This window comes from Myxocyprinus asiaticus, chromosome 3 (genome assembly GCF_019703515.2).
Source record: "Myxocyprinus asiaticus isolate MX2 ecotype Aquarium Trade chromosome 3, UBuf_Myxa_2, whole genome shotgun sequence".
NCBI lineage: Eukaryota > Metazoa > Chordata > Actinopteri > Cypriniformes > Catostomidae > Myxocyprinus > Myxocyprinus asiaticus.
In genome coordinates this window covers 41,729,323-41,757,076 of record NC_059346.1, presented here as the reverse complement: position 1 = coordinate 41,757,076, position 27,754 = coordinate 41,729,323, and the positions used below count along the sequence as shown (strand labels likewise).

Below are 27,754 nucleotides of genomic sequence, written 5' to 3'. Positions count from 1 at the left end.
TGGACTGATCAGATCACAATGGAGATTGGTTTGTTTATAGAATACTTGAGATGTTATGAAAGGCCAAATGTAATTGACTAAATAAATTAACTGGAAATCATGCACCCTTTTCTGAAGTGGTTATTTTGAAAAAGCATTATCTGAATTTATTTTTATTTTTTTTACTCAAAATAGCATCTTGCTGTCTCAAGAGTATTTGCACAAGTTGACAAATTTTGCCCTATAACTATTGAAACTTTGTGGCCCTTTAAAATTCAAACTACAAATCCACCACATATCACAGGCTCTTCAATGCCACCTTCATTCAGGCACACTAAAGCAAAATGTTTTTGTTCCTGCAGTCATCCCCAGGGCGCACACTTGGATGAATAAACAGGGAGGGGATCTCTGATCAGGTTTCTATTCTGCTCACACATGCCTATTAAAATGAGCACATCAGTAACATTAGGTGCTGTTTGTCACCACGCCCTTCCCCTAATAGCCTTTCTAGGCTAAGGAGACATTGGAAAAGACTTTTGAACATAAGCTAAAAGTAGCAGCTAAGTCAAGTCTGCTCATCACAAGCAAACTATTTTCTTATCGTACTACATCATTCTAAATTGGGGTTATCATTGGCCCCTAGCTGATAATTTGGCCTGCAGTAATATGTATAAATACAGGCAAGTTGGGCTCCTGCCTAGCTGTTCCTGATTAATAAGACGTCAGCACCCCTTTTATGTGAAGTGTGTAGGCTTTGATGACATAATTAAGCTAGCTGGGGGTTGGAGATTGGGGGTCGGGAGATAGAGAGCTACAGCGTGGAGATTAAAGGGCTCTGCGTCTGAGACTGTCTGGCCTGGAGTTAGCCCTCAGGACCAGATGCACTTGATGATAATATTCTGTGGATCTGTTTAGTTTGTCATTAGATTCATTCAAGCCCTTAACTGGTAGTGGCTGAAAATAGACTATAAAATCTGATATGCATTGTGTTTATAGTACAGATGTACTTACTTTTACCATAAACAGTATGGGTGTAAACAACATTTCTCAAATTGTCGAGAGAGAGAGAAAAAGAGCACAGCTGCTGTTAAATAGCACCTATTATGGTTTTTCAAATATTACCTTTCATGTAGTGTATTATATAGCTGTTTATGAATGTAAAAAAGTCTGCAAAGTTTCAAAAATCAAATTGCATGACAAATTGAGTTATTGACTCCCAAAAGAAAGAACTGATTCTGAACACCTGAAACGAGTCATTAGTAATTCCAGACTTACTTCCTGTTCTAACCTACGTAATTTGGTAAAAAAAACCCGCCCTCTGGTCTTCATTGGCTGCTCGCGAACAGCTTTGACCCACCCTCAAACACTACACTAAGTGGTAGACCAATCACAACAGACTGGGACATCTGACCAATCAGAACAGAGTAGGCTCTCTGAAAGGAGGAGTTTAGAATGAATCCTTTAGAACGGATCATTGAACGAGTCGTTTTTGACACTGAAAAAAATGTAATACAGCAATTTAAATTATGAGCAAATTAAAGTGTTTTTTGACCTTGGATGCATGTAAATCTATTGTATGAGACCTTTAAAACAAAATTAGGCATGTTTAAAAGCCATAATAGGTGCTCTTTAAACACAAGAGAATGAATGAGGTTCATTTTTGCAATTTTGCAAGCAAACATGTGCTCAATAGCAGAGCAGCAATTACAGTAGCTAGTCTGTGACCCATAACTTTTATCACTGGCTGAGGGAAAACTGCACATCCCCTCATATCCAGAGTGGTGTGAAGGGAAAGAATTGCAGGGTAATAACAGACCAGATCTGTCTAACTCTCCCTCAGAAGGGAGATACGGCTAGGCTGTTTCCTATCTAGAGGATGCATACACTGATCAGCCACAATATTAAAACCACCTGCCTAATATTGTGTTGGTCCCCCTCGTGCCGCCAAAACAGCACCGACCCAGATGGGCTGTTCTGAGTATGTCTGTAACTGCTGATCCCCTGGGATTTTCACGCACAACAGTCTCTAGATTTTACTCCGAATGGTGCCAAAAACAAAAAACATCCAGTGAGGGGCAGTTCTGCAGACGGAAAACACCTTGTTGATGAGAAGTCAACAGAGAATGGCCAGACTGATTCGAACTGACAAAGTCTATGTTAACTCAGATAACCACTCTGTACAATTGTGGTGAGAACAGCATCTCAGAATGCTATTCTGAGATGCGGATTGGCACTGTTTTGGCAGCACAAGGGGGACCTACACAATATTAGGCAGGTGGTTTTAATGTTGTGGCTGATCAGTGTACACTATATTGCCAAAAGTATTCGCTCACCCATCCAAATAATTGAATTCATGTGTTCCAATCACTTCCATGGCCACAGGTGTATAAAATGAAGCACCTAGACATGCAGACTGCTTCTACAAACATTTGTGAAAGAATGGGCCGCTCTCAGGAGCTCAGTGAATTCCAGCGTGGTACTGTGATAGGATGCCACCTGTGCAACAAGTCCAGTCGTAAAATTTCCTCACTACTAAATATTCCACAGTCAACTGTCAGTGGTATTATAACAAAGTGGAAGTGATTGGGAATGACAGCAACTCAGCCACAAAGTGATAGGCCACGTAAAATGACAGAGCGGGGTCAGCGGATGCTGAGGCGCATAGTGCGCAGAGGTCGCCAACTTTCTGCAGAGTCAATCGCTACAGACCTCCAAAGTTCATGTGGCCTTCAGATTAGCTCAAGAACAGTACGTAGAGAGCTTCATGGAATGAGTTTCCATGGCCGAGCAGCTGCATCCAAGCCATACATCACCAAGTGCAATGCAAAGCGTCGGATGCAGTGGTGTAAAGCACGCCGCCACTGGCCTCTAGAGCAGTGGAGACGCGTTCTCTTGAGTGACGAATCACGCTTCTCCATCTGGCAATCTGATGGACGAGTCTGGGTTTGGTGGTTGCCAGGAGAACGGTACTTGTCTGACTGCATTGTGCCAACTGTGAAGTTTGGTGGAGGGGGGATTATGGTGTGGGGTTGTTTTTCAGGAGCTGGGCTTGGCCCCTTATTTCCAGTGAAAGGAACTCTGAATGCTTCAGCATACCAAGAGACTTTGGACAATTCCATGCTCCCAACTTTGTGGGAACAGTTTGGGGATGGCCCCTTCCTATTCCAACATGACTGTGCACCAGTGCACAAAGCAATGTCCATAAAGACATGGATGAGCGAGTTTGGTGTGGAAGAACTTGACTGGCCTGCACAGAGTCCTGACCTCAACCCGATAGAGCACCTTTGGGATGAATTAGAGTGAAGACTGCGAGCCAGGCCTTCTCGTCCAACATCAGTGTCTGACCTCACAAATGCGCTTCTGGAAGAATGGTCAAAAATTCCCATAAACACACTCCTAAACCTTGTGGAAAGCCTTCCCAGAAGAGTTGAAGCTGTTATAGCTGCAAAGGGTGGGCCGATGTCATATTAAACCCTATGGATTAAGAATGGGATGTCACTTAAGTTCATATGCGTCTAAAGGCAGATGAGCGAATACTTTTGGCAATATAGTGTATGTGTTTGTCATCAAGTATCAAGGAAAATACACTTGGCTTGGAATAGTTCACCCAAAATGATTATTCTCTCATCATTTGCTCACCCTTATGCTGTCTCAAACTCAACTCGGTATGACTTTCTTTCTTCAGCGGAACACGAACTGTAATCATTTAAGTACTATGCAATATATCAAGTGATATATAAAGTAATATATAACTTTGTGGCAAGGAGGAGGGCGGGGCCGGGCTGTGATGATGCATGCCCGGCCCCTAATCAGGCTAATCAAGCCGACGAGAGGGATAAAGGCCGCCGGAGGTAGCAGTTCGGGAGAGAGCTACAGGCAGCTGCCCAGTATGTGGTTATGTTTGTGTCTTTTTGTTTAATTAAATATTACTTTGATGCTTCGTCAGGTTCTCGCCGCCTCCTTTCCCTTTTACCCTGTTACATTGGTGCCAAAGCCCAGGAAGGAGGAGGGATACACCGTAGTAGAGTCCTCGTCACTACCATCCACCCCAAAGGAGCAGTTGGGGGACAGAGGAGCCCGGCCACCTGAAAGCAGAGGAATGACCGCTGACCACAAGGGGAGGAGGGGCTCCTTACCTCCTTACAGTCGGGCCGCTGCCAGGGGTGGAGGAGACCCCTACCGGCCGCTAAAATATGGCGGGGTCATCAGATTATCCTTGAAGAGAAGACAATCATCCGCGAGCAGGGAGGGGCTCACTGCTGACCGCCTGGAGTGGGAGAACCACTGCCAGGGGTGGAGGAGACCCCTACCATCCACCAAAACGCGGCGGGGCATTCCGTCCTCCAGGGGCCGGAGGACTGCATCTGATCCACCCGGGGAGGAGCGGCTGTCATCCACTAGAGGGTGGAGGGGTGACCGAGGACCAGGCTATGGCGTATCAGAGAACCGGCAAGTATGTTTTTTTCTCTCTCTCCTCTCTCTCTCCCCCGCTGTCACTCCATGTTGGCCTTTCCCTCTCTTTTTTCCCCTCCCCTTGTCTCCCTCCCAGGTCTGAGAAGGTAGGGAAGACCTGCTGGCAGGTGGGGATGGAAAGGCACATATGCTCCTCTCACCGATGTATTCGCCTGCTGCTGATGTTGCCTTGGCACAAGGTGTCATGGTTTGTTGAGGCAGGGCCCAAACACAGAGTGCAAACAAAGGGTTTTATTAATACAAAAAATAAACAAAACCAATCACAAACTACCCCGTAGGGGAAAAACAAAGTCCAGGGCAGCAAGCACACAGACAAGCTGGGCTGGAGCAGAAACGAGCAGAACACAAGACCGACAGGACGAGAAAACAAGATGAAATGGTACAGTACAGTGCACACGAGAAGACTAAAATAGGGAGAGAAATCAACAGGTTAATAGGCAGGGCAGGTGAGAAATGAACTGATAATGGGAAAACAAGGAGGTGGCATGATGCAGGACTGAGAGACACAAGGCAAAACAGAAACAAAACAAAGCCACGTGCTCTCACAAAAAACAAACACCCGAATGGCAGGAGCGCATATTGCCAAGACAATAAGGCAACATGTGCTCATGCCAACCGACAGACAGGACGAGAGAATGCATGGCAACGCCAACAAAGCAATGCACTCTCACACTAGACAAAGCCTGAGCGTACATCGTGAGGCAAACACCACGCGATGCATGCAACAGGTGACAAAAGGAGATAAGACACCTGTGGGAGAGTTCGGCCACAAATAAAACCAACATCTAAGAAAGGAGTGACCAAACCCCAGAACAATGTGAAGATGGCTCACGACCCAGACACGCAGCGCAAAGCTAGCACAATGCGAAGCGTGCCCGCGCCCGTGGTCACAAGACACAAACAATTGATGTGAGAGTATGCCACCAATATGACATAAGAGCAATGCATTCACTCCAATAAAAGACAAGACATGGAGCATGAATGTCCGGAACCCTGACACCAGAACCGAAACTGAACCAGACAGGAGAGTCAGGATCCAGACACCATGCTCTGAACATGAAACACAAGACCGACCGAAGGGCGCATGGCAGGGAAACCACAACCCGAAGCCATATGCTCACAAAGAGACAAAAAATGAAACACAACTCAGACACAGAACAAGAGTGTCAGGATCCTGTCACCACAAAAACCCAGACTGACAAAGTGACAGGATCCTGACACAAGGAGCTAATTATAGCACTGGCCAAAAAGATTACATCACTGGCAGAGTGCGAGTGATGAGTCACGTTAACCAGACGATCCATATCTCCTATGTGTCACTGAAAGCACTATCCTGGTTCTCAGTCTCCCTTTTTCTTTCATTCTCACCCCCCAACTTCCCTTCCCACCCCCCTCCTCTAACAGCTACTGGTCTGAACTTGCTGCTTCCAGACTCAGCAGTGGGCAGCGAGTGGGCGCCAGAGGTATGTAAAGATTCCAACATCCACCTTCATCTCTGTTATTATTCCATCTTTCTGCCTCCATTCCCATATGGCAGCAAAATCCCCACAAAGCTTTTGCCACAGCTGACTGTTTTTCGGTGGGCTTTACCCTAACCTTCAGGTTTGATGGGAATATTCACTGCAAAAATTAGTTTTTATTAATCAATATTTTTGTCTTGTTTTCCAGTTTAAATATCACCTTCTTAAAACAAGATAAATTTACTTGAGAAGAAAAATGGCAAAAGATATTAAGGCTTGTTTTCAGAGAATACAGTATGTATTGGATTAGTTTTATTTTACTTACGCAATTGGCAAATTGATTTGTTTTAAAGGGGTCATGAAATGGAGAATCAGATTATCCTTGATATTTAGACATATAAGAGGTAACTGTACAACAAAAACATACTGTTAGTGTCAGAACTCAAAACTTCCTACCCAGTCTAAAAAGAGCATTTATAGTTACCACCCTGCTGAAACATCTCATTTTAAAATCTGTGTTCATGACATCACAAGACATTGCTCATTTGTATTTACACATCCCAAAATATGTGCACCCTCTGCCCCGCCCACTGGCGCTCAGTTCTAAATATCGTAAACAGAGAGAGAAAGAGAGAGCAGGACAGACAGGCTTAATGTGGCCAACTATTCCTGAACACCAAAGGGGACACATATGAACTACTTTGTATTATTTTTGTATATAAACATGCACTAGACAGATGTCTTTGACCATTGTCATGCATCTCGTCACTTTTAAAAGACGAGGTGTCAAATTACATCTTTGAAGAGGAGAAGCAATTCTCTTTCATTCATCTGCTCTGCCTCTTGCTGTTTTGAGCACAAACGTTTGCACATCTCTGCTATTTGTAATTGTTGGTGTATGTAAACATGCACTAGATGGACATATTTGACCGTTTTTATGTGTTTCTGGCGATGTGTGCCTCAGTGCACCTATGTGTGTGTGTCATTTCAACGTGCTTTTGGACTATGTACAGTATGTGTTTTTTTTTTTGTTTTTTTGGCTCATATCAGTGTAGATTGTATGTTTTTTTCAGTTCATATCAGCATGGATTGCTTCTGAACGAGTCATAATACAATTCAAGCTTTCAAAGTAACTGTTATTGAAGGATAGGGCAGTAAAAACTCTTGGACCAGATTGCAAAACAGCAAGTAAACAGTTTGATACATGAATATTTCAAATGTTATGACTGTTTGATAGTTTATGGCACTGCTGTGCTTACAGTATGTGAACAGTTAAATATATGCAGAAGCAATGAGTTGGATGTGCGTTGTGTGTAAACCCTGAAATTTAGTTTAATAATGTTGTGGAGCTTTGTTTATTCTCATCCAATGGAGACTTGAAAACAAGTCTTTTTATCTCACAAAATGTTTCTTCTCAAGTAAATTCTTGTTTTAAGGATGTTTAGATATTTCTACTGGAAAACAAGACAAACATTTTAATTAAGAAAATTATTTCTCGCAGTATTTTTGCAAACTTTCATCAGCCATAGTGCTTGCAGGTGTGTGCTTTTGGCTTGCGCTATGCGTACAGTATATGCACGTGTTCTGTGCGTACCACAGTGGGTACATCGGGAAAAGGTGTCATGTGTAAATGGTTGTGAGACGCGGTTAGTGGGTCAGTGTGGGAAGGCCGCACCTGACTCTTGATGTGTGACTCACAAGCACGCATGACAAGCATGCTCAGCCATGACAAAATACCAAGCGAATTAGATGCGTGGGCAATGTCTCATAAGGAAATCCAAATCAAACAGAAAATCTTCTACAGCCTTTTCAATAAAGAATTTAGCAAAACTTGGCTTGAAATTAGAAAAAAAAAAAAAAGATAAAAGATGTTTATGTGAAATGATGAGAAATCAATGTTTTTCCTGCTTTGTCCTTTAACATGTTTCATTATTTTAACAATATAAATCTTATATCGTCAGTGAAATGTAAGGAAGCAGAGCTATTAAAAAAGCTATCAGTGTGTGTGTGTATATATATATATATATATATATATCACACATCTCAATATAATTAAGGAATTAGAACTGTTTTAACAGAAAGATAAATAAGGTGAAATGACTCAAATAGTTATGGGAGCTGTACCATTCCCTAAGATATAACAATTAAAGAGCACCTATTTTGGTTTTTCAAATATTACCTTTCATGTAGTGTGTTATATACTATAGCTTTACCCGCCCTCAAACACTACACAAAGCAGTAGACCAATCACAACAGACTGGGACATCTGACCAATCAGAACAGAGTAGGCTCTCTGAAAGGAGGAGTTTAGAATAAATCCTTTAGAATGGATCATTGAACGAGTCGTTTTTGACACTGGGAAAAAAAAAGGTAATGCTGCAATTTAAATTGAGCAAATTAAAGTGTTTTATGACCTTGGATGCATGTAAATCTATCGTATGAGACCTTTAAAACAAAATCAGGCACGTTTAAAAACCACAATAGGTGCTCTTTAACATGTGGCTCACATTAATCTAATAGCCATGTTTATGTAATGTTGTTTTGTTATGAAACACATAACTCCCACTAGATATTTGACTTACAACCACTACCTCATTTAAAAATGAATGAATGTCATTGCGTTTGACAACAAAATATCAAACCAAGCAGAAGATAACACAAGCACACTTTAAGCAAAACATTTAAAAAAAATACGTTTTTTTTTAGATGATAAAATGATAGATATACTATTTAAAATGAAGACAAAGTATTTTGACACTTTCTGGTTGACAATCATAGTGGAACACATAATTTCTTTGCAGATGCAACTTGCTGTAATATTTGATAATCAAATGCAATGGGATTCATACATTATTAAGTGTGACATAAGTATCCAAAATACTTTTTGGGGCCACTGTATATTCAATTACGACCACACAACAAGCAAGTGTTTAATAATCACTTAAAAAGCTTGAAAAATTTAGAAAGACTTAGATCTTTGAACAACTTTGAAAACAATGAAAGAAACTTCAGACATGCTATTCACACACTTCAAATCTGCTTTATTATTCCTAGAAAAAATCCTTGAAGTTTCTGACTGTGATAAAACCAAGCAAGCCTTACTCTTACAGTACATATAAACTCATAGACACTCTGTATTGCTGTTGTCCCTGTCACAAATCTCCTAGCTGCCTGATACTGCGCTCCTCTTCAAAACAACACATGCCATCATCTGTCTCGTGCCAAACTATGGCGAACAGAAGAGTTGGCCTCAGTTTTGCTTTCATCTTGGTACACCTCGGGTCAAAGCGGACACTGCCGTCCAGCCAAAATAAAAGTAACCATGGGAAAACATTCATAAACAGAACTTCCAAGTTGCAATGGTGACTGAAAAAAAAAAAAAGATCAGCCCCCAGACTTTGATCATTCAGTAGCATTCAGTACGGTGGGTATGTGACACAAATCCTCTCTAAAAAGTATTGTTAAAGGAGTAGTTCACCCAAAAACAACAAAAATATAACATTTAACTCACCCTCATGTTGTTCCAAAACTGTATGTCCTTTTTTATGCAACACACCAAAGATGATATTTTAATGAATATCCCGGTCTGTCTTTAAATGCAATGCAAATTCATTGTGATTTTAAACAAAAAAATACTTGTATGACATACAAGCTACATGGACTACTTTTGACACTTTTGGGTGTCATTGTATTGCAACGATGGACCGGGATATTTATTCAAATTATGTTCTGCATAAGATTGACATTTTTGAGTGAACTATTCTTTTAAGGAATGATGGCTGACACATCAGAAAAAGCTGAAAACTGCTTGAAAATGGCATGTATTTTTAGGACCATGTTGTTGTGTACAATAACTGTAGTACAACTGTAGTCATACGTATTAAACATATGAAAATACTCATATTTTTGCTCTCTATGTCCTAATGGATCTGAAGCTGCTAATAAATATTTACATTTAAATTAGATTATGCATATGATACATATACATATCAAGTTGGGTTGGGTTGGGCATTTACCAGCATGTTCTATTCTACAGAAGATGCGTTGGGTTTGGTCATGGAGCTACAGTGACCCCTACAGATATTACAATACAACTTGTAGGAAGACCAGTGGCTCACAATTCCTGCAATGCATTGATAACTATGGTAAATGTAAAGACAGTTTGTCATTAGGCTGTAAACCATTTGTTTTGGCCACATCACCAAGCAGACTGCACAGAGTCACGCAGTCAAAGAGCACTAACAATATAACTCAAAATAGCCCTGAAGCTTTATGGAATGGCTGTTGATGGTTTCCTTCCTATCTGGCAGCACATCCTAAAGCTTCTTGGAAATGTGACAGAAGCCTGGTCACTCTGTCTATTTTGGAACATTCACAATGGCCTTTGGCTGTTTCTTTCAGAGCTCTGGGTTCTGTCCTTGTGTTCTGTAATGTGTACACACTTTTCGCTGCATGGAAAGACTAGGTCTGTAAACTAGACCAGGGTCAACTTTAATTTTGGATGTAATGAATCATAGTTGTTGATGTATCAAGATTAAATACGTCTTTTTCTGAAATTTAGTTCCAAACTAATACTGGAAAATGTGAGAAAAGTTCTTTGCCATGTGATCACTTTATGTGAGAACTTTACAACCGGATCAGAACGATTTATGAACAAATTGTTCATTCAAATTTGTAAACCGAATCAACCAGTTCACCAAAAAGAATCAGATAAAAAAATATTTAACTGACTTAAAATAATGTTTATGCTGTTTTATATTATTATTTTTTGTTTTGTTTTTAATGGAACTTCACAGACATTGCAACTTCCATGAAGTGTCTTTGAATGGAAAATGGGTGCGCACAGATTCTTTAAAAATTCTCCTTTTGTGTCCCATAGAAACAAATAATTGCATACAGGTTTGGAATGACATACCAATGAGTAAATAATGATAGAAATGTCTTTTTTTTCTGTGAAGTATTATTTTTGCAGGAAATGAGCCAAGGTATATGTGGCATGGGGGGCGTGGTCATGTGTCGGTCTGCGGGAGAGAACGGGGAAGTCTCGTCACCTGGGTCATAATTATCTCTAACACCTGTCTCTAATAATAGTGATGGCGGAGGGAGACCTAAAAAGGCATGCCAGAGCGTCGGAATGGGAGAGAGAGACCAGAGCCTATTCCTGAAACTGCATATGATAGTATTGACCTGTTTGTGTGTTTCGCCACCAAGAGCCCCTTTTGTTTTAGTTTTGTAAGACATTGAGAGAGAGTAATAAAATACTCACCTTGGACTGTTCACTGTCTCCTGACTCCTCCATTGCTCACGAAACTAGAAACTTGTTACAGTGGTGCCGAAACCTGGGAATTGGAGGATAACACCGTTATGGAATCTACACCGCTAGACGAAGTTATCAAGTCCCTCGCCTGCATCCAGCAAGACCAACACGAGCCCTCTTGGAGTTATGCCTGGAGCTAGGACAACGTTTCCAAGCCCTGCTCCAGGCACAAGCGGAGGACTGGCAGGTATTCCGGTGCCTTATCGCCAGAGAGGGGGCTGGCATAGCCTGGGCCGGTCTATCGGGGCTGCAGGGAAGCCAGGCACTGCCAGGATCAATGTCTGGTGATGGAGGTTGGGACACTGATCCGGATCCCTGATGCTTCGCAGGTATCGGATACCGGTAAAAAGTAAAAGGGATACACATCAAGCTTTGATGGATTCGGGTTGTTCCTAAACCTCTATCCACCAATGCTTGGTGCAAGGCGGGGCATTGGATAAGAATAAATGGGTGAGGGTAAGGTGTGTGCATGGTGACATTCACAAGTATCCGGTGGTTACCGTTGAGATACGATTCAGGGGAAAAAAGGCATAGAGTTAAGGCCGCGGTTAATTCCCGCCTCACCCATCCACTAATTCTGGGAACCAATTGGCCTGGCTTTAAAAATCTATTGAGGGTAATGTGAGTGGATGGGTCCTGCAAAGGGGTGTCACGATGTGTGACGTGCGAGGGAATGGCTGGAGAGGCAGTGCTGGGGCCGTCGACGTCTGCCCCGCGTCATGACGCAGACGAGGGAATTCCCGTACTAAAGGGTTTCCCTGACAGGGATTTCCATCTGGAGCAGTTGCGTGACGAGTCCCTCAAGCACACCTTTGACCAAGTGAAGGTAATTGATGGTCAACAGCTCCAGCCTAAAGTTCAGCTCACATTCCCGTACTTTTCTATTATCAAAGAGCGGTTGTATCGAGTGACGCAGGACACTCAGACCAAAGAGAATACGTCGCTGCTATTAGTACCAAAGAGCCGTAGGGAAACACTCTTCCAGGCGGTTCACTATAACCCAATGGCTGGTCACTTAGTTCAGGAAAAGACTTTGAACTGTATAATGGACTGTTTCTTTTGGCCGGGCATTCACGGCGACATACGCAAGTGGTGCGCGGCGTGCCGTGAATGTCAGTTGGTGAATCCACCGGCCACCCAAAAAGCGCCAATGCGTCCTCTGCCGTTGATCGAGGTTCCCTTCGAAAGAAGTGGCATGGACCTCATCAGACCATTAGAATGGACTGCACGTGGCCATCGCTTTGTATTAGTTCTGGTGGACTATGCAACGCGATATCTGGAAGCAGTGCCTCTACGCAACATCTCAGCACGTAGTGTTGCGGAGGCACTCTTCAGAATTATCACCCGAATGGGGATTCCAAAGGAAATCCTCACTGATCAAGGCACAATATTCATGTCACGTACACTACGCGAACTGTACGAATTTTTAGGCATTAAATCGATTCGCACCAGCGTTTATCACCCGCAAACCGACGGGTTGGTCGAACGATTTAATAAGTCCTTGAAAAACATGATTCGTAAGTTCGTACAATGAATAACCATGGTACACATCCAAAAAATATGGTACTCCCATGGCACTGTTTTGTTAGTGGTGGGCCAAAAGGCCGCATTAGCACACTGTTAGCTGTTTGAATGCTGTTGAGAATTGTGCTAAAGGCCACACCAGCCCTATGCCTCTGTTTACATAGCTTTTTTTGGAGAGACCTGAGGTGTTCAAGGTCTAATGTGGGTCACTTTGGGTTCATCACTGTGTAGCCAAACCCAGTGCTGTTGTCCAGTGGTTCCAAGAGGCCACAATTTTAGCACGCACAAATCAAACTACACAACGGATGATGACATTTCAAAACATTCAGTATTTGTTCTCAAATAAATGCTCCCTGGAAAACAACACAAATTACTGTGAGCTCTGTGAAGTTAAAACTGTGTTCAGATCCTCATGAACAGTACATCACAGCTCACATATGCAGAATCAATAGTCAAAGTAATAAAAATGGGATAAAATAATTTTTACATTGAAGACTGTGTCTCATTCTGTTACTGTCTCATTCTGTTCCCTATGTAGCTTTGATTTCAAAACATAATATATGGAATTTACCCTTAGTTCTTTAAACAGAACCCAATAAAACGGCCAATTTCTTCACTTTGTTTGTCTGTGCCACACAAAAACAATAAAATAGCCTAACATTATACATTTAGTCAAAGTAGTAGAGAAGAAACTGAAACAACACATTTTAAACATAAAAGGGGGATCATTTTTGGCCAAGCTGTTTGTATGTGTATTGACAAATCAAATCAAGCGAATGGTGACTATTGGAACCCAGTTAGAAGCTGAATATCTAGGAGGGATCAGGATATCACAGACTTGGGGATAGGTTCTTTTGACTTGGGTGGTTGCTTACTTGCCCAAGACTCTCTAGGAGGACCCTAGCAAACACCCAAAAAACCTACAGTCCAGAAAAATCTGCTGGTTTCTAGACTGTAATGCCTTGTGGCAGCAGTCATTTCTCTGGGACCTGTACAGGAAGGACAGGATGATATTGTAACATACGTACTCTGTTGTATTTTATTTTTAGTGCGTTTTATTTTCAGAAAGAAATCCTGATTCATCTTATATTTTATGTAAGCTACAGTAAGGGTTTTATTAGAAAGTTTAATTCCTAAGATCTTTGCCATATGGATTTTTAGTGTGATCCTCACTAAAATGTAATGCATAATGTCATTGTAAATGTAATAATAATGAGGAGAGAAAGAAAAGCATCACAAACTTTCATATGCAGTATTCCTATGTGGGAACATGTGGGAAGATGTTTTTCAGCTGTACTTAATGTTACTGTGCAAAATGTTATGCAACAGATGGGTTGATCCTAACTGGGCTGTCAAAAACTTCATATGTTTTCTAGATAAATTTTGGGAGGAGTAATGATTTAAAGATTGATTTATTCTACTTTATTATTTTTTTGGGCCTAGGAAGTGTTTCCCAAAAGCACTGTTAGCCAACCATGGTCCCAAGTTCTATCATTACCAACATACATAGTCCAACAATTTGGTATTTTTAAAAAAAATAGTTACAACGAACATTCGCAAACAGCATCGCAAAGTTCTATGGTTAAAACTAAAGCTCTCCACTTGTGGTTAGAAGCATGACTTTGCTGAAGCTTCGTGTGTGTGTGTGTATATTTTACACACACACACACACACACACACACACACACACACACACACACACACACACACACACAGTATATTTAGCCTACATACACTCACTGAGCACTTCTTTAGGAACACCTATGTATTCATGCAATTATCTAATCAGCTAATCATGTGGCAGCAGTGCATAAAGTCATGCAGATGTGGATCAGGAGCTTCAGTCAATGTTCACATCAAACACCAGAATAGGTAAAAAACAAACTGATATCGGTGATATCACCTGTGGCATGATTGTTGGTGCCAGACAGGCTGGTTTGAGTATTTCTGTAACTGCTGATCTCCTGGGATTTTCACGCCCAACAGTCTTTAGAGTTTACTGAGAATGGGGCCTAAAACAAAAACATTCAGTGAGCGGCAGTTCTGCGGACCAAAATGTCTTGTTGATGAGAGAGGTCAACAGAGAATGGCCAGACTGTTTCGAGCTGACAGAAACGCTATGGCAACTCTGATAACTCCTCTGTACAATTGTAGTGAGCAGAAAAGCATCTCAGAATGCACAACACATCAAACCATGAGGTGAATGGGCTACAACAGCAGAAGACTACGTCTGGAACTTTATTAGGACCATAGTGTTACTAATAAAGTGCTACGTGAGTGTGTATATATATATATATATACACACACATATATATATACACACATACACACACAAGTTAGTTCTGGTCCTCGAATCTGATTGGACGAGAGACGTTCCATGAGCACTGATGGTCTCACACCACCAGCACTCGGACACTCTGCTTGTGTTCGTGCTAAAGTGTAAGAGCAGTGCAGATGTGTTAAGAGCTACTGTATGTCTCTTTACATGTATTTTTTCTTTTTTTTACATTACATATATATGTTAGCCAGCATGTGGTGGCAAAAGATCATTTTTGTGTGTAATATAAGCCAGTTAGGTGACATGAAGTGAATCCGCGTCAGTCAGTGTTTACATACAACAGCTCTATGCGATCGCTCGTATTACTACTACACTACTAAAGCTAGGAAATAGCTTTAAATGGCTTTAAATAACTTCAGCATTAAGGCCCATCAAAGCTGAGAGACACAACAGACTGATTAAATTACACAACTCAAGGCACTTACCTCTTACCGGACTTTCCACATTGGAGAGGACGTGCAGTTTAAAATGGCAGAGGAGATTGCAGTTTCTATAGTGAATGACTTTTGTGCACCAGCTACCCCCGCTTGGACGGCTACTTTTCCACTGAGAAAGCCAATCTTCATAAATCTGAAAGCATCTCTGCTTGGGAGTGGCAAAAGGTGATCGCACACGCTCCATCTCTCTCAATAACTTGTTAGAAACAGCACAAGCCGTGATACTATTTCTGAAGTGACATTTTTGAATTACTAACGAAGGCTTGGACGCATCATTTGGTTTGAACCAGCAACGGCAGATTCTGGTCCGTCGCGTAAAAAGTAGTTCCATACACAAATGCGTTTTTATGACCGTATTAAGTTTTTCCTATTTTTTTATTTACTTGTTCATTGAACTGTTGTATATAAGCAATATCACACTTGCAATCATGCTATATGGCCCTAAATCAGCAATGCTGCAATGAGGCCTGCGGCCTCGTGCCTGTGGCCGAATCACAGCAGTGCTGATGTAGGGCTATATCGCATTCTTGCTCATGTGATATTGATATAATACACACACACGGTCAAAAGTTTAGGGTCACTTACTCATTCTTTATTATTATGATTTTTCACATTTAAGGATAATAGTAAAGTCATCAAAACTATGGAAGAACAGAAATGGAACTATAGGAATTGTGTTGTTTCTAAAAAAAAAAAAATCCAAAATAAATAAAAACGATGTTATATTTTAGCATATTCAAAGTAGCCACCCTTTGCATAGAATTTTCAGAAATGTACTCTACATTTTCTCAACCAACTTCTCGTGGTATCACCCTGGGATGCTTTTAAACAGTTTTGAAAGAGTTCCCATCAATACTGGGCACTTATTAGCTGCTTTTCTTAATTATTCAGTCCAAGTCATCAATTTAAAAAAAAAAATAATAATAATAATTTTAAATACAATTTTAGTTTTGTAATGAAATAAATTAATATGGTGGCACAATTATATTTTTGTCTACAAAACTAATTTCAAACATTTAAGCATACGCCTTCAAATCAAAAGGTTTTTAAGATCATGAGAATCATTTCAGTCAAGTGACCCCAAACTTTTGAACGGCAGTGTACACACACACACACACCACGAGGACTTGGAGCGCATTGGGATTTTGGCATTCCAAATTGGGGAGAAAATGAGAGAAAGAAAAAAAAAAAAAAAAAAGTGTTAATAAAAGTCACTTAAATGAGAGCAAACTTTCCTCTCATTGGCTGTTCCGGGATTTGGCTCATACATCTATGGGTTAAAATGATATACCTGTGAAAATATGTCAACCGGCACTACTCTGAGTATTGTTTATGTCACGGTTATGCAAAACATCATTGCATGGTACAGAATGCGCATTCCAAATTAGGCTGCACTACAAATACATATTATCCGTCACTCGAATGGATACGAATTGCAAAATGTACCTTATTTCATCGTTTTTGCATTGGAAAGCACCTGTTCTCACGGTCACAGAGCTCTTGCTCTCTCTCGTACACAAAAACATACACAACAGAGAGAGTGAAGCCACGCAAGGATGGTTAAAATGAAAACTGGTCAGATAGTTTTATTTCATGCCTCCTAAATGGTATTCTTTCTTGTTTTTCATCTGTAAAAAACTTGCTAACGCCATCCTACCAGTGTCTGTTCTTACCTCAGTAAGTATTAAGCACCACCTTTTTTACATGCCTATATATAATATAGTCATCAAAATGTCTGTATCCGCATTCTGATAATGTATTACAAAGACGTGCTGACCTAAAGATTTCTTCTCCAAAGATCTATTAGGTATGTTCACGATTATCATATGGATATCGGTTGGTTTGTTGGTCCATTAGGTTGGATTGCATTCTCACCACAAGCGAACTACTCCAGAACCGCTTTGAAATCGGGCCAAAACTACCTTGTCCAGTCAGTCTCGGACCGATAGTTTTGGTGAAAATGCACCAGGTTATGAAACAAATGCTTAAAACAAGCCAGGTGTGAAAACGCCCTAAAATGAGCGTAATTGATTCTTGGAAATTCTGACCCCTGTCTAGGACTATCATCATGACTGTGACTTCCAACACAGAATTGTCACCACATATGCCAAGTGTGAAGAATGCAGATTTTTTTTTTTTTTTTTTTTTACAACAAATTACCTAAAAAGGAAAAATATATTTGATTTGAAATAAATAAATACATATTTCATGTGTGTGTACATAAGTAAAATATTTTCTTTTTAAATTGCCTTTTATTACTGTATTGTGACTGTTTAAGCAAGTCTAATACAAACCAGGAAATCTGTATGTATTATTCGGTGAAAACTGGTCTTTAGTTTTACACCATGCATGTGAATCTAAAGACCAGCTTCCCGAAAAGCCTTTTATGGCAGCAGCTCGCTAGTTGATTACACCCGCTAAATGTGTGTTATTGCTGCTCATAAGAACAGTCCTATCTGCACTGACATATTGGGCCAGGTGAGCGAGCCCGGGTAAATTTCCACAAACTAAAATCTTCAGTTGTCTTGCTCAATAGTGCATGTCGTCCTGTCTCACCCTCAAGCGCTCACTCAGGTAGTCATGAGAGAAAAGGGGAATGGCTGTTTGAAGAGAAATATTGTTTGTTCTTTGTGGCTGAATGTGAGAAATGCTTTTAGGAGTAAAACGCATTTTTTTTTCCCATCATTTTTTTTTTCTTTTGTATTTTTTTGTGCACAATGTGGTAAAACAAAATGTCATACTCCCAAGTAAGAGTGTGCTTTATGTATGACATTCTGAAAACATTAACTTCACCCAAAATGTCACTCAAGCCAAGTGATTACAAATACATTAAAAGTTACAATAAAGAGAAGCTTGACATTTGATGTTTAAAACAAGCTATTTTGTATATGCTATGTTAGATAATAATTTATCTAACATATCTAATAGTTCTAGCAAATAAATAACTAAAATAAAAATACAAATAAAAAAAGGATTTGTGCTTTAAAAATAAAGCAGTAAAGCACCAAAGTGTACCATATCCATTTAAAGTCCCAAAGGCTTTTAAACTTTTAGATCAGAAGGTATGCCTTGGAGTATCACTTTCCTATAATCACTGCTTATCAGTTTATTTGTACACAAATAACACTTTAAATAGAAAACAATGCTTTCAGATGATGCACACACTCAGTAACATCTCAGTGATGCAAGCATGCTTAACGGGAAGTCCTAAATCGACTTTGAGCAACTTTTCCAAAGTCTACAGGGTATTTATCTTATTACCCTTTTAACATCCTTTGACAAAACATGAGCCCAGCTGTTAATGGTACCGAACCTGCATGACGCATGACTTCTTGGGATGGCCAGACTGGAATTTTCCATTCTACACCATCCAGGTAAAGAAAAGCCAAACAATTAACGGATGACAGAATGCGACTGGGGTTTCTGAGCCCCGTTAAATAAGGCCATGTTTGTTTTCTTTTTCTATATGAGATCAGGACCAGTGGAAAATTCCCACTCCGGTCCACAGGTATCAGGCCACTGGCTAAATGGCCCCCCTCTTCTTTTTAGAGGGAAGGGTGCATGGGGATAGTTCAGTTGTCAGGGCTCAACACAGTAGCCCATTTGGAAGTGTTCGCCCAAGCAGTAATTACACATTTCTTAGAAAATATTATCAGTCCCCCACCAATTTAGACGGGCACAAACTCTGTGCATTTGAATCTAAAGGTTCTTGGGTTTCTTGATGTGCTTGGTCTGAAAGATATATGTGCAAAAATACACCTTCAACATCCGTCTATTCACACAAAACTAATCTGATCCCAAGTTCCCCAAAAAACTAAAAACCCTAATCTGAATCCATTTTCAAAATACGTGACTCATTTAAAAAAAAAAAAAGAAAAAATAAGAAGAAAACATCATCACTTACTCACCCTCATGTTGTTCCAAATCTATATGAAAAAAAAAAAAAAAGATACATTGAAAGTAAATGGTGACTGAGGCTATCAGTCCCTAAGGGTGTTTTTCACAGTTCATCTGAGCACTTCAAGCAACCTCAGAGCAATATAACGTATTTATTTGAACAACCCAAATGATCCAAGACCCCCCTAAAAGGTCAATCGACTCAAACTTTTGTGGTTCGATTGATTCGAGCGATGTGATGGTGAAGAGATGCCAGTCTGCTTTGCATTTTGTTGACATACTGTAAGTACCTTGAGGCTTGCCAAACATAAATGCTTTACATACATAATCTCTATACTGAGATTATTTGATCTATCTGTGATTATTGTGTACTTCAAATTCCAATCACATTCAACTGTCCAAACAAAGGAATTTTAGGAGAATATGATTACCATGAACATAATTTTTTGTCTCATTTTCCAGTCTTGTCTTAATATGCGAGCACTATATAGAACCGCACACTGGCAGCATTCAAGAGCTGCTTCTGAAGAGCGCGTGAAGATGAAACGCTTTTAAGCGCTATGATGTGTGCGCTGTTTGCGGAGGTTTACGCCAAACTCCCGTGAAAATACAAGCGAGGATTTCGATGGTGAACGAAAAGCACTCCGGTTTCACTTTAATTTAACATTCACATAATGACAAATGTTCTTGGTCAATGCAGGTTCATACACACAGTGTTAGTGACAGACTGTGACACAGAGGAGACACTTGTTGTGCGTGTGCACTTGGCTGTTTGATTTTTCATGGCCATGTGCACTCGTGTCTGTGTCTTGTGATTACCTGCAACCCCCCCTGATCTTTTGTTAATTAGTTTCAACTGCCCTCCTCGTTTGCCTCGATTTCTCCTTCATTATATTTCCATTGTGTGCTCTGACCTGTGTTGGATCGTTTTGTGAGTTACACTGTCTAGTCATGTCATTCTAGTCCTGTTCTGCCTCAGTCAGTTTTTGTACCTTGTGTCTTGTTTATTTTCCACTTTTCTCCATCGTGAGAGTTTTTGTTCCGTTTTTCTTTCATTTAATAAAATCCTCTTTGTTTCATGCCTGCACTTGTGTCCTCCTTCCTGCAAACCCTGACATCATGGGTTTATCGGAGAGCCTTAACATAATGTGTGAAAATGAAGAATTTAGGACCGACAGATATAACTATTGGAAAATATTGACTGGGCAGTCTGTGTTTCATAAACAACTATAAATTTAAAGTTGCCATATTTGAAGTATTTAGAAATATTTTAACTTTAAAAATATTTTTCATGTCGTTCTATCCCTGTGCAATATTAAAAAAATGTAAAGCCATAACGGAAATAAAATACCATAGTCCCTATTTTTAAATATGATTCCAAGTTAAATATAATTAAATTACTACTTAAGGTGTTTGTATTAAGCACACATACAACTAAGACTTATGACAATGTGTATGACAATTAATCATCATAATAGCAATTATGTGTATGACAATGTCTTGTCAGTCAAATAACATAATCGTGAAAACCCCAGCTGTTATGGGGTCTGAGTTCTTAAGGAGTTATGGTGTGAACAACAAGGAATCTAAGACCACATCAAAGCTAAGGGGACTAAAAAAGAAACATGGTCCCCTTTTAAGTCACCCTTACATTGTAACCACCAAAAGTACTGAGGTCATTTGAAGCTGGTTCCCTTTCTGTATTTGTGAATTTGTGGTTGAACTATTCCTTATTGCATGATGTTTTTTTGTTCTTTTTTTGTTTTTAGTCAAAACATGCAGTTACAGCATTTCTGATGCCCTCTTTGTGCACTGAGGTTACAGTACACTTTCACTACAGCAAAAGCAAAAGAAAGCACTGTTAAACACCATAACACTACCTTTGCATAATGACCTCAATATCTTATTCAAAGTGTGCACAAAACTTCTACATTCAGCTCCTACTGAAATTAACACAAGTCTTGGGACTAAACAATGTCATACTGTATCTTTGAACTGGCCCAAAGATGCAAAATAGGCCATAATATGCAGCAAGAGGTGTCTTGTTGATGTCACCGCTAGATCCTGACACTGATTCCTAACCCTGATTTATTTGAGATCACACTTAGTGTCTCTGTCTACACTATTCATGCATTATGAGCTGCTATATTGTACTTATTTAATACACACTGACCCAGGCTACAGTATTTTATACATTATAGACACAATATGGGGCTGAAGTGAACAATAAGGACGGCCCGGATGATGTCCATTGATGTCACTAAAAAGAACTAGGCTTGAATGAATTTCCATGCTAGTCCAGACTAGTCAGTGCTGGTTTAGGACTAGAATAGCCATGCTTACCAGCACAAAATAGCTGGTGAAGCCAGTTGACAAACATGGTCTTTCTGATAAATCCAAAACATAACCTATGCTGATGACTAATGCTAGTCTTTTTAAGAGAGGTAATTTATCTGAAATCTTACCTGAGTCCCTAAGCAGGCCACCATCATGTGTGTGAGGAGTTTGGCAGCGAACATAAGGAATCTAGCACACAGCAAATGACATACAATGGCCAAGGCAAATCCTGTGGGCCGGAAAAAGACACAAATTGCATGCATTTTCCCCACAAGAAATGCATCATTACTTATCACATCAAACTGGAAGTGTGTGTCACCAGAAGTAACTAGATATAATTAATCCATAGAGATTTAGACAGAAAAACCAGGCCTGATCTTACCTGAGATACATATGAAGCCTGCAGCATAGAAGACCTCATTGAATGAAGCAAAACTTCCGGTTTCTACATTCACTGTATAGACAGACAGATGTGTACACGCACACTCCACGAAATTCTGACTGTCGTCCACCACACGGCAAGACTGACCATCAGACAGCCAGCTGGAGAGGAGAAATCACACGAAAATAATCATGACAATTCACATATAATGCTAAAAGTACATAAACACAAAGGTCAGCTATGTTTTATAAATTTTTAAAGGCAAAGTTTGTCATTTCTGCATCAGTAGCAACACCAAACAGAACTGCAAAAATGATGATTGCTTACAAAAGGTTTCCTATAAACCCCCATCTTCCTTTGTATGGACAAACAGGTAATCCAAGCCCAAACTCAAACCTTTGGTTGAGCCAGAAGTTGGGCTGCTCAAACAAACAGAGCAATGTTTTGAAAGTCCCACAGAATCCACAGTGTTTACACTCTTCATTAAGTCTATCAAGGAATGTTTTTCTTATAGTTGTCTCTGAACATTAAACAAGGATAGGAGACATCCTATCCCATTTTTAATCCCTTTAAATGGCCTCATGATCGGTTTTGTCTACATTAACTGCATGTTATTACCATACAATTTTTATTTAATCGTGAAAAACTATAGGTCATTAGAAAAGTCTAATACTTCAGCTTTAAAATGTAGCCACTGTTTCACAATCGAAAATTTACTGCAAGAGCTATTTCTTCATGTATGTCAACATATCAAAGCATCAAAGCGAAAGTTATGAAAATGAAACCATTATAAAGACACACATGCCTATTCACTGATGTAAACTCCCATTGATTTGTCTCAAGCAGGCTTCAGTGAACAACACCCAATAGAAAATTTAGTCCAAAAGTGTGGACATTTTAGACAAATATTGATGGCTTTTCATAAGTTTACTTCATAAAGAATGTCTATTTTCTACAAAATTATGGAATATGAAGCACTGAAGCGCTCTAATACAGTTATATGGTGAGCTCTGTTCCCACATGAAGCTAGAGGTGCACAGGTTCAGATATCTTACTTAATTGGGTCTTTTGGAAAAAGAAAGTTATGACATCATGTGTCCGCATGCCATTCCACATTAAGGTATTAGCCTTATAAACTTCATATACAGCATAAAACTAATTTTATTTAACTGATAAGATGTAAATAAATAGATGATTATGAAAATATATGGTTTCTCTATAATTTCCATTTTCCAATTTCAATTTAAAATTTCTGGTATTTGTATATGTTTATTGACAGTTCTGGAGGTGACACTGCAGAAGAGTTGCACATCTGCAATTAGGTGCACACTGGATATTCTATAAACAATCTGCTTTCTGTCTCACTCTATGCATGGAATCACATAAAATGTTTCATAAAACGAGTTTAAGTTATCATCCTCAAATTTGAACATCATCAGACCTGTGGCTTTAGCTCCATTGTGTTTATATGGATATACCAGGTCACCAATTTTATATACTATGTTATGGGAAAAAAAACAAATAAATGCTGACCACATTACAATAAATTTGAGCTTCCCTATCTGTCACTCACTCGAAGTTGTGTCGATGTAGTGACACAAGGGGTCACTCTTGGGAGCCCGAGACACCTCTGGTCTTTGATAAAAGGCCAATGAAAATTGGCGAGTGGTATTTGCATGCCACTCCCCTGGACATACGGGTATAAAAGGAGCTGGTATGCAACCACTCATTCAGATTTTCTCTTCGGAGCCGAAGGTTCATTCACCTCTGCTGGATCTGATGGCGCATTTCAGCGGCTTCTCCCTCCTCTGCACTGGTGCACTGCAGAGAACGCCCTTGGGCACTTTGGCAGAAAACAAGAGTATATTTTCTGAAAGAGCTTTTTTCCTCTAAAAGAGTATATATTTCTCTAAAAGAGCGGCACACACGGAACGTCTTTTTAAAGACGCATCTTTTTAAAGATGCCTTTCCGATTGTGTGTTATTCCTGGTTGCGGTCGTTATCTCTCAACTTCGGATGGTCATGATCGCTGTCTTTCGTGTCTGGGCGCGACCCACATGGAGGTAGCCTTTGTGGATGGTTCATGTTCTCATTGCGAGAACATGACCATGGCAATGTTGCGGTTGTGGCTTGCTTTCGTAAGATCTCGGTCCTTCTACCTATGGGTATGAGGCCAGCGCAGCTAGCACTGGGGGCAATTTGGGGACCCCAATGGGATCGCCGCCGCCGCCGCCGCCGGGTATCCCCGCGGACCTCCCATTCCCCAGAACGCTCGTCTGCCCCAGTCAGGCTTCCGGATGAGTTCGTCGGCTCATCTCACGGCGAGTCTGACTTCTTGTTCGGAGCCCGCGAAGATGATGAGCTCTCGAGCGCAGCATCGGAGAGCGGGCTTGTCCAGTCGGACGCAGAAGCCTCAGCTGGGCTTCCCCCCTCAGGGACGATTGCCCAGTCACAGGCCGATACCGAAATGACGGACATGCTTTCCCAGGCGGCTGCGAGCGCTGGGTTAGAGTGGAACCCTCCGCTCTCCCCTGAACCCTCGTGGCTTGATGATTGGTTCCTGGGCTCGTGGCGCCGCTCAAAGCAGCCACGCCCCGCTCCAGTGCCATTCTTCCCGGAAGTGCACGAGGAGCTGACAAAATCGTGGGAGGCACCTTTCTCTGCCCAGCCCCAATTCCGCAGTTCCCCCGCTCTCACTCAGGCTAGGGCCCCCTCTACGAGGCGCCTGTATGCCTTTAAGTGGCGTCTGTTCGCTAAGTGGTGTTCTTCTGACGGGAAGACCCCCAGCGATGCGCAGTCGGATCTGTGCTTTCCTTCCTGCAGGAGAGGTTGGAATAGAAGCTGTCCCCTTCCACCTTGAAGGTGTACATTGCCGCCATAGCAGCACACCATGATGCAGTCGACAGTAAGTCCTTAGGGAAGCACGACCTGATCATCAGGTTCCTAAGAGGCGCCAGGAGGCTGAATCCCTCCAAACCATGCCTCGTTCCCTCATGGGACCTCTCTGCAGTTCTTCAGGGTCTACAGAGAGCCGTCTTTGAGCCTTTGCAGTCAGCCGAACTTAAGGCACTCTGTTTGAAGACTGCCCTCCTGACTGCTCTCAATTCCATCGAGAGGGTAGGAGACCTGCAAGCATTCTCTGTCAGCGAAACGTGCCTGGAGTTCGGTCCGGGTTACTCTCACGTGATCCTGAGACCCCGACCGGGCTATGTGCCCAAGGTTCCCACCACCCCTTTTAGGGACCAGGTGCTGAACCTGCAAGCACTGCTCCAGGAGGAGGCAGAGCCAGCCCTGTCGTTGCTGTGTCCGGTGCACGCTTTACGCATCTATTTGGATCGCACGCAGAGCTTTAGTATCTCTGAGCAGCTCTTTGTCTGCTTTGGTGCACAGCGGAAAGGAAGCGCTGTCTCCAAGCAGAGGATCGCCCACTGGCTCATTGACGCCATAATTATGGCATATCATGCCCAGGACATGCCTCCCCCGGTAGGGCTACGAGCCCATTCTACCAGGGGTGTAGCGGCCTCCTGGGCCCTGGCCAGGGGTACCTCTCTAACAGACATTTGCAGAGCAGCAGGCTGGGCAACACCCAACACCTTTGCAAGGTTCTACAACCTCTGGGTGGAACCGGTTTCGTCCCAGGTAGTGCCACGCAATACAAGTGGATAAGCCCTGGATAGCCGTCCAGGTGTATCGCTTGCACATAGCGCCTTCCACCTCCTTTTGAGCTGAAGACATGCGCCATTAATTCCAAGTAGTGTTCACAAACTTTGTTCCCTGGTTGACTTCCTCCGAGCCCTGTGGCAGTCGAGTTTTCGGAGAGATTCGCTGCCAGCCCAGTACACGTGCTAACTAAGAGTCCTGTTCTGGGGTAGGTGCTCTGCATGTGGCGGTTCCCTGTAAGGCTAACCCCATGCGATATATATCTTCCGCTAATTCGTTTCCCTGTTGGCAAACTGCGTCTTCCTTGTGCAGAGCCCATCTGCCCCAGTCTCCATGTTTGTAGTAACTCCTCCCCCGTTGGGTAGGATCTACCTTGAAAGACCATGTGACGTATTCTTCCACTTAAATATCCCCCCCTCTCTTTGGGCGAGGTGTGGTCTCTGCGGTGTCTTCCCCTTGGGAGGGACACCCCCCGACTAGACCTGGCAGCCCAGTCGGATAATCCCCCTTCTTTTTTAGGGAATGGAAAAAAGAGAAGGGGAAAAGAGGCCATGACTGGGTTAAGCCTGTCTCTATCTCTTGGGTAGTCAACTTGTCCCCAAAGGGCCGTTCGACACTCATAACTATGTTGGGGGAGGTTACGTGTCGACCTGGTGTGCTGGCTATGAGGCACACAGTAGTCTGCCCACCACACATCGCCAGTTCATGTAACACAGTTCAGCCAATTGTGGTGTTTCGTATATGGACCCCTAGTGTCACTACATCGACACAACGTCGAGTGAGTGACAGATAGGGAACGTCATGGTTACTTGTGTAACTTCCGTTCCCTGATGGAGGGAACGAGACGTTGTGTCCCTCCTGCCACAACGCTGAACTACCCGCTGAAATGGCCAGACCTTATATCGGCTGCTCAGCATAAAACCTGAATGAGTGGTTGCATACCAGCTCCTTTTATACCCATATGTCCGGGGGAGTAGCATGCAAATACCACTCGCCAATTTTCACTTGCCTTTTATCAAAGACCAGAGGTGTCTCGGGCTCCCAAGAGTGACCGCTAGTACTACATCGACACAACATCTCGTTCCCTTCATCAGGGAACAGAGGTTACACAAGTAACCATGACGTTTTCTAACTATTTTTCTCAATGACTTTTATTAATTCTGACTTTCGAACAACAAACTTTTAATAAGTTTATACTTTCAAAAGAGACCACAATTATGCCTGCAATGCAATGAAGTGATGAACTACAGCCACTGAACTGTGCGCAAAACTAGGGGGAGCAAATGCACGAAAAAAATACACACTTCACCTATAATTTGCATTTATTACATAAATTTTAAGTTTGAACATGAAGGCTCAGTATGCTGTGACTGACAGGTTGTGAAAAGAGAATCTGGTTAGAGGATTTAAACAGTCTTTCAGGATATCTAAGCTTAATTAATGTTAAATTCAGAATGACAGATTTCGCCCGATGGGGGCAAAAAAACAAAAACAAAAAACAAAACCAGGCGTTAAATTCTGCATTAAAAACAGCCTCTGATTCAACTGAATTTCAGCTATTACACTGTCACCATAAGTTAAGTTGGCTGAAGGAATCACTTAAATGCTCTGTGGTGTGTTAAACGTCAGTCGGACATCCATTATTGCATAAGCAATGGTTATGAGGGTGAAAAGAGGTCCTGGACTTTTTAACTGAAAAATTGTATTTATAAAATCAGTTATCTAAAAGTACGACCCTATGAGGGCTGTTTTGTATCAAACCTGTAGAGAATTTGGGTTGAAACAATACGGCCAATAGTCAAAGGCTGTGGAACGTCCTTTAGAATGGCTTCCTGGCCAAGAACACACTGCAGAGAAAACACAGAACTTTCTCTGTCACAAACAGAGACACACACACACACACACACAAGTCCTAGAGAATGTATGGGCCTTAAAAGGGCTCATCATGAA

At 41.5% G+C, this 27,754-nt stretch overlaps 1 protein-coding gene across 1 annotated transcript in view; it reads right to left on the bottom strand.

Annotated features, from left to right (window-relative positions):
• The window catches only part of LOC127420663 (adhesion G-protein coupled receptor V1-like), a 213,783-nt gene that overhangs the window by 60,719 nt on the left and 125,310 nt on the right, over window positions 1–27,754 (bottom strand). Inside the window, 2 exon segments of the mRNA XM_051663101.1 lie at window positions 21,891–21,991; window positions 22,145–22,305. Of these exon segments, the coding sequence (XP_051519061.1) occupies window positions 21,891–21,991; window positions 22,145–22,305 (262 nt within the window).